This window comes from Rana temporaria, chromosome 2 (genome assembly GCF_905171775.1).
Source record: "Rana temporaria chromosome 2, aRanTem1.1, whole genome shotgun sequence".
Taxonomy (NCBI): Eukaryota; Metazoa; Chordata; class Amphibia; order Anura; family Ranidae; genus Rana; species Rana temporaria.
In genome coordinates, this window is record NC_053490.1 from 299,046,683 (window position 1) to 299,055,086 (window position 8,404).

At 41.1% G+C, this 8,404-nt stretch overlaps 1 protein-coding gene across 4 annotated transcripts in view; it reads left to right on the forward strand.

The window, feature by feature from the left end:
- Positions 1-7,723, forward strand: part of PTPRU (protein tyrosine phosphatase receptor type U) — a 161,538-nt gene extending 153,815 nt beyond the window's left edge. For all 4 annotated transcript variants that reach the window (XM_040337281.1, XM_040337282.1, XM_040337283.1 and 1 more), the window contains 3 exons: positions 3,832-3,983; positions 4,070-4,205; positions 6,428-7,723. In XM_040337281.1, coding sequence (XP_040193215.1) covers positions 3,832-3,983; positions 4,070-4,205; positions 6,428-6,490 — 351 coding nt within the window. In that variant the 3' untranslated portion in view covers positions 6,491-7,723. The remainder of the gene's footprint in view (positions 1-3,831; positions 3,984-4,069; positions 4,206-6,427) is intronic.
- The last annotated feature ends 681 nt before the right edge of the window (positions 7,724-8,404 follow it).

Below are 8,404 nucleotides of genomic sequence, written 5' to 3' on the forward strand. Positions count from 1 at the left end.
CCTGGGAGGTTGGATACCTTTTCCTCAGCTCTGCTGAGAAACTGTTTTGCTATATTTTTGCTAAAAAATAGAAAAACCTGCGCTTGGACATAATAAAAAATACAAAATAGCTGCTAACACAATTTGCTGGCTGCAAACATACACAAACAGAAACAGGAAGTGTAGCGCTCCTTAATAAAACATGCTGCAATTAAACAAAAGAGAGTAAAAAGTCCATCCTTGGTCTTCATGCAATGACTGTAAGGTGAATAAAGATATAACCCAAAGAGAAGGCGATCCTCAGGAAGCACACTAATGCCCCTTTCACACAGGGCTGTCCATTTTGACCTACTCTTCTTGCTGGAGTATACACTGCTCCTCCACCACCCCAAAGATGCTGCTTGCAGGACTTTTTCTAACATCATGCAAGCGCACCTCTCCAGTGTGAAAGCACTCAGGGTCTAACACTGGTGCTGCAGGGGAGGCGTTTTTCATCCGCTATACAGGCACTATTTTTAGCCCAAAAGCGCCTGAAAAATTTCTCATTGTGAAAGGGGTTTTAAAGTCATATTTATGCTGCTATTTTTTTTCTCTGTCACCAAGTAGCTGATTGACACAGACTGGATTTTAATTCTCATAGTTTCTTGCAAGAAAGAAAAATCCACTTGCTGTAGCGGTGGATGTCTTGTTAGAACCACGGGATGGATTCAGTCTAATTTATGCATGCCTACCAGTACCGGCAAAGAGCTGGAAAAGAAGATTTTTGTGTCATCAGACTCGCCCAGAAGAGTGTGGTACACAGATATGGTTTGTCTTCTGGCAAGAAGATGTCTGATGTCTGCTAGATTAGTGAGATCTTCTAACTTTAGATCTAGTCTTCCATTTAGCTTCCCAGTTATTGGTTTTCACTCAGTGGCTTTTGAAGACCAGGTACTAAAGGGCCAGATTGCAGGAGTCTGCAATTCTTAATAAGTTAAAGACTTGCAAGTCCACTTTGCGGGTACTTTTTTGATGCAGATCTTCAGGGCTTGCTTTCTGGGTCTTTTGCTGTCAATAGAATTGTTTCTATTTTGCAACAAGGTGTTGAACGGCATCTGGAGCAAAGTACGATTAAGGTACAATTTTTGGCTTTGGCTATTTGATTTCAATTCCCTCTGGCTAGTTATTCCTAATCTGCATTTTCATAAAGGGATTCTTTTTGTGATTTTTCCATGATAGAAATGCCCTGGCTTTGTGCAATATTAATTTTGCTCTCTCAGTTCTACAGCATATTTTTATTTTAGAATATTATAGAAATTCCTTTGCTGACATCATCCCAAAAGCTGGCCTTTTTGATTTGCATACTTTTGGTCAGACAAGCGTCTTGTGAGCACCCCTTCTACATAGGGACAAAGTAGCCACAAGACCTCAGCTTGCTTTACTACCAGATGTAGTCTTTTTTTTTTTTTTTTTCATCTTAAAATGAATAAAGATATTGTGCTTTCTTCTGTGTCCAGCTCCTAGTCACCTTAAAGCGGAGCTCCAGTTATTTTTGTGTTTATTAAAAGTCAGCAACTATACAAAGGTAAAACTGCTGACTTTAAATAAACACTCACCTGTCCCAGGATCTAGCGATGTGGTCACCCAAAACATTGCTTCTCTCCCTTTCCTCTCCCCAACGTCGGCATTTCAACTGTGGGCATCCGGCTGTGACAGTTTGGGGTTTCACAGCTTGGTGCGTACTACGCCTGCTAAATTATCCAGCAGTATTCTGGGACTCAGAAGACTGCTGGGAGGGAGGGAGGGAGAGAACTTTTGCTTGGATCACCAAATGTGGCGGGGGGAGTGGTCTTGAAGCTGTATTTCCCCTTTTGGGTTGAGCTCCACTTTAAAGGGGTTGTAAAGACAAAAATATTTTCCTCTTAAATTAAAGTCTGACAGTAGCTGATAAAGTAAAAATAATGTTTTGCATTATAACTAGTTTGATACCTGTTGAAATTGAGCTGTTTTATTCACCTTCGTCACTCCTAAATCATTATTCTCACTGACTTCCTGGTTTGCGTGCGCATTCATTCTTGCTACATCACGGCCTAATGGGAACTACAGTTCCCATTAGGCTTAGCCTCCATGCCTGTGAGGGATAAGAGCATCTTCACGCAGGGCTCTAGTCATAGGGAGGGGGTGAGCACATTCTGCTTTCCACCATGCAAAACAGCCCAGATGCTGGTGGAAAGCAAGAAGAGGAGAGACAGGAAATGGCATTTTCAAACCTGGATTACTGTATTTTGGAGGTTAAAAGGAAAAACGAGGACAGTGATATTTAAATGCTCTAGCTTACAGCAATCAATTGATCTAATAAAAAACGAACCTTTAGTGTTCCTTTAAGGAGTTGGCTTTACACACCTTGTATGTGGTCAGAGCTATAAGAGTCTACCTACAGTCCACTTCTTTCTTTCTTCAGATGGACTATTTGTTGCTGATGGTCTGGCTAAGGGACTGTCAGCATCTTCTTTAACCATCTGCACCATACAGTAATCAGCAGATTATCTCTTTAGCTTATGCTATACATCAAACCACATTTTCCTGTCCCTGCGCAATCGTAATTAGTAACTCCTGGGCTTTTCCTCATCGGGTCTCAGTTATACAAGTCTGTAAAGTCACAACATTGGTCTTCAGTTCATAACTTTATAGGGTAAATTGGTAGTATCAGCGGATGGTTGTCTTGGCTGCAAGGTCTTCCAGGCTGCAGTGTAGTTATGTGTCTTGTTGGGAACTGCTTGTGGGTGTCCCACTGGTTCTTTCTTTTGTCTACAACAGTGGTTCTCAACCTGGGGGTCAAATGATGATTTGCCAGGGGTCACCAAATCCTGGGCTGTTCCTGAAGCCCACACCACTCTCCCAGCCTTTTTGCAACCACCCAGCCGGGCTGTCCCTGGAGCCTGTGGTCACCTAGCTGGGCTGTTGCTGGAGCCCGCGGCCGCCCACTCAGCCTCTTCGCAGGACACAGACTAGAGGTCAGCTAACTGGTGAGTGATGTGAAGTGGGAGGGGCTGGAGGAGACCTCAGATTTTGGTATAGGTGAGAGAGATAAAAGGGAAAGAAAGGAGAGCAAAGGGAGAGTGGTACATCCTAAAATGTACCATAAGGTTTTTTAATACTGTACAAGTGGAAGGGACTCAGGGAGCGCTAAATATCCGTGGGTTAGGGGCGGAAAATCCTTGTCTTGCCTTGGGTGCTGACAACCCACACTGCGGAAATAATTTTGCTGTTTGGGGTCCCCACAACTTGGAAAATTTTATCAAGGGGTCACGGCACTAGAAGGTTGAGAACCACTGGTCTACAATCAAAAACTGTATCTGTGAATATTAACCCCGCTATATGAGTAAATTTGACAGCAACCAACTAAAACTGACTTTAGAGTCATCGTGACCTCTGAGGATCTTTAATAATGAATTACTTCACACTAAAAACAGTTAGAGAGGTCAAGAACAGCTTGTATTAAAGCTCTTTTACTGTTGGGTAAGAAAACCTAAATAACTTAATGTCTATAGTCTGGACACAGGTGAGCTTTAAAGACACAATTTACTATATTTTCAAATACTTTTGCTGTCTGCATGTAGCTAGACAGTTTGGGCCTCATTATAGTCACATTTTCTGTTATTGCTTGTTTTAATAAAGCATATAAAATATTTTCCAGTTTATTTGGTTAGCATGTCATTTTCTAATGCAAAAATGTGCAAAATTAGCCAAAGGGTTTTGCAATGTTTCCCTGTGTGGTTCTGTGTCATTCAAAAATGCCTTCTGTAACCAAATATTAATTGATGTTTTATTGTTGTATAATCACTAGCATTTACTTTTACTGTACTGTTTTAGGATGAACATCTGCTGGTTAAACATTTCCAGTATCTACGCTGGTCCCCTTACAGAGACACTCCAGACACTAAAAGATCCTTCTTACAACTACTTTCCATGGTAGAGCAATGGCAGGAACAGAACAGAGAACATAGACTACTTGTGCATTGCTTGTAAGTAAAGTGAAATGTGCTGCACTGCTCAAGCCTTTTGTTTTTGTGCCAGAACTGCTCATTTTAAACTCTTGTATTCACTGCAGAAATGGTGGTGGTCGAAGTGGAACGTTTTGTGCCTGTGCCATGCTCTGTGAGATGATCCGATGCCACAGTGTGGTTGATGTCTTCTACGCAGTGAAAAGTCTAAGAAATGTTAAACCAAATATGGTAGAATCTTTGGTAAGGCAAAGAAAATAATATGTTTAATATTATCACAAATACTGTATATACAGTACAAAGAGACACACATTTTAAAGCAGCATGAAACCAAAAACAAAAAATATATATTATTGTAGCTTACTAATCCTTAGATGCAGCTGTATCCATTTTTTTCGTTTTTTTTTGTTCACCTAGGGACCAGGCAGGTAAGTCTGCTATTTTTCATCTTCCTTTAACAGACCTAGCTGTTCAGCAAAAATGGCAGTTAGAGGGTAGAAGGTTGATGAGTAAAACCTCTATCCTCAAAGGAAAAAGGCTGTTGCTGTAAGACCCCTTTCACACTGAACCTCCCATAGCGTCGGTGGCATTTCGGCCGCACTTTTAACCCCTGCTAGTGACCGAGAAAGGGTTAAAAACCACCCGCTAGTGCCCTAAAGCGATGGCCCTCTTCTCCCTTGCAGAGTAAGCAATCTTAGCTTTATTATTTTAACTTTTCTTCAGTCAACTCCTCACCGTCTTCCAAATACCACAATGGAAGCAGTGCATCCAGATCAGTGCTACCTTGGTAAAACCTTCGGACCCGGACCCCACACTGTTTGAGCACTGGATCCTGCACAGATGCTTACTTTGGCACTTAGTGCAATGTGTGTAGTCAGTTGCAGGGTGCTTTACAGGTCCAGGGCTGCGGTCCATCCCGATGGAACCCAGACCCTGAAGACCTCTTAAGTTGTATATCCACCACGACAAGTTAAGCCTGCACAGGCACCAGCAATGTGGATAAGGTAAGATAGGGTTGCCCTGTAATTCTGACCGCTACTGTAAAAACCGGGGCATGTTTGGAATGTATTCATTTTACAGTGCAAACTTTTCTAACTCGGTTCCAATATTCAACACAAGCGGAATTTCCGCCAGCAAAAGTTTGATGTGAGCTTTTCGACGGAAATTCAGACTGTGTGTATGTTCCATCAGACTTTTGCTGGTGGAATTTCCGCAAGCAAAAGTTTAAGAGCAGGTCCTCAATTTTTCTGACGTAAAAAATTGCTTTCGGAAAATCCATTCGTCTGCATGGAATTCCGATGGGAAAAAACACGCATGCTCGGAAGCATTGAACTCCTTTTTCTCGCCTTGTCGTAGTGTTGTACATCACCGCATTCTTAACGCTCGAAAGTTCAGAGAACTTTTGTGTGACTGTGTGTATGCAAGCCAAGCTTGAGCAATATTCCGTCGAAAAAATCATCCAACTTTTTTCCGACGGAAATTCCGCTCGTGTGTACAGGGCATAGGTTTAAGGGGAATGACCATATAATAAATCACACCACAGGTTGCACACTTTACCACCATTTCCATGTAGAGACCCTTATACCGTACTTCCACCCTTTTTGACATGAGTACTTCACTACAGTATGGTCTACACATGGGTGTCCTCCTTCCAAATATGCCTCCTCTAAATTCCCCACCCTACTTCATGAGTACCCCACAAAGGATTATTCTCACTTGTAGCTATGATAGAAGCAAGTCTAAAGAGAGCAACAGCAACAGCTCAGGCAAATATTTGCTCTGCTGAAAGGCCACATAACACTCAACCTCAAAGTGACGCTGCTTCCCTTGCATTAAAGCAGGACCCATGCTCTGCATCTGATTTTAGTTATATTTCAAGTACGCAACAAGCATAAAAAAGCTGATTTTTTTGCCACTATATCACAATTTATTAAACAATTAACAGTTTTAATACAGTCATTACTGTCCAGGGCCCCAAAAAGGCCAGGCTTCTTCTCGAGTTCCACTACCTGAGTTGGATTCTAATATACCCGGCTTGATCCGATGGGCATGGAAGGGACTGAAGAAAACCTGGAGGCTGCTGTCATGACACTCTTTTTATATATTGGCTCTGCCATTCCTAAGAAAGAAGGAAATATGTTTTTCTTCTGTCTCTCTTGTCTATGATTGTTGCGGTAAAGGTATTAACAGTGCAAGTGACCAGGAGGAGTTTGGATATTTGTATCTACTAGTAAGAAGGGGGTAGAAGTGAGATAATGGAAGATAGTGTCTCTCACAAACCTATACTATAATTTGTCACGTGAGGAGTGCAGATGGTACTGCATTAGTGTAAATCATCTTGTTATGCAATGATTTAGGCACTGTAAGCAAATCAAAAAGTAGCAAAAAATGTCTTATAGGTGATGGTAAAATTATGTTAAAACTACAATACCACTAAATATGAAACCCTTTGTCTTTCTCTTCAGGACCAATATCGCTTCTGCTATGAAATTGCCCTGGAATACTTGGAATCATGTGATGCCAGATAGCATCCATTATCATGTGGATGGCAACCACTTAGCCTTTGCCCTTTGGAAGAGGGATGTGCCAATCGGATACGTTTATTTTTGGGGCCAAAATCAAACTCCGTTCAGTCACCTTTCATAATGCAGTTTTTAAAAGGGCTTCTCTTAACTATCCCAAGAGGACAAGGATGGGGTTTTTAAATGGAATTCACAACAGTAGTTGCCTGTATATATTTATGGCTGTACATATAACTGTGATTATGGAAGGCATAGCTCTGCTTCTCACTTTGGGAGACTGGGAGCTCTTAACCGATTTGTAGTGGTTATTATTAAAGGGTTACTCCATGTTGTTAAGTGGCTGAGGGTACAGTGCTGCATTACTATGGAAATATGTGAAGATATGACACCAAGAAGATTCGGGGTAACAGGTACATGAAGTTTTTATATAGAAGACAAGACTCCTCTTTACTGAACACAGTTTATCAGAGGTATTCTTTAAAGTAAACCTATCATACAAACTGTATAAACTGGTAATATAAATGAAATTCAGACACACAGAAGTGCCTGCATATATCTGCAAAATTCTTCCTGATCCTCTTGGAAGACCTGAAACTTTGGAAGACAGTTTATGCAAATCCTTTCCTGAACTGTGAAAGCAAACTTTGGGTTCCCCTATCTTCCTCCTGTGTTTCATTATTATTATTATTATTTGCAATATTGGTCCAACAGTGTAATTGGTGCCCTCCCATACCAACAGAGGCCTTGGGTTTTGGAGCTCCTGGATCATTTAGTAAGAAATCTGTATGTACGTACAGGTATCACTACATCCCATTTCATTTATACTATCAGTTTAGTAAGGATACACGAATGACAGGTTTACTTTAAGATAAGATTTATATATGCAAATAAAAGATAATACCAGTACAAGTCAAATAGGTTTGCCAATGTCAGTGGTATACAAGGACCCTGAATTGTGTATAAGCTTTCTCTTTCATCTCTCCATTTGTGAACTTCTCATAAGGCGGGAGGGGAAGTATTGGGGTCAAATTGCATCACCCAAAAGACAAGCAAGTTAACGTTTCTTATTTATATGTGTAATGGATGTCCCCAGCTAATCTTCTATGCCACTATACAGTATACACTGAGTTTGCAGTCATGATCACTATTTGTATATAATGCTCAACCATGTATAAACCCCACAGGTTATGAAGGGGTTTTTCAATGCTTTATTGTATTCAAATAAACTGCTTGTTTTTATTTGTCTTGTATGGTGATTAAGATCCACAAGGTCATGAAATCTAGGCTTGATTTCCAATTCTCAAACATTAATATGAAATGCCTTCGGTGACTTTGTAATAGGTCAGTGTGGGTGAGTGTACATACATCTAATTCATGGTTATTGAAGGCATGAGGCTCTTGACACTGATGTTTTCACATTAAGAGGAGCTGAGAGGTGTGTGCTGATGTGTCTGTTTGTAAGTATTATTTATCACTCCCTGATGACAGTTTATTAGGAGGAGATGAAAAGTCTGTGTCTGCATATTAGATGGAGATGACATGTCGGAGTTTTTCATCTCCAGAGACGAGACATAGGTTCCTGAGCTGGTTGTCTGTGTGGAAGAGATTATAGAAGATGTGGTTTCTGCCTTTTCAGAATTATGGATCATGTGCCAATGCTGCAAGCAAGGAGTCAGCCAGCTGCCGTCTTGTTCTGCAGTGGATTTTATTTTCTACCTTGCAGGGGTTATTAAAAATAATTTGGCAGCTAGGCATTTGGTCATTTGTCCTTGTGTAAGGGGGCAGGGCAGCTTCCCTCTGCAAAGCTTTAGGTTCTCTGCACAGATTTCCGTGTGATTCGTTTGCTCCTGGATAGTACCAGAGGTCAGCAGCCTGTTAACTCTGGAGAAGCTATCACAGATAAAACCATTGCTGCTCATT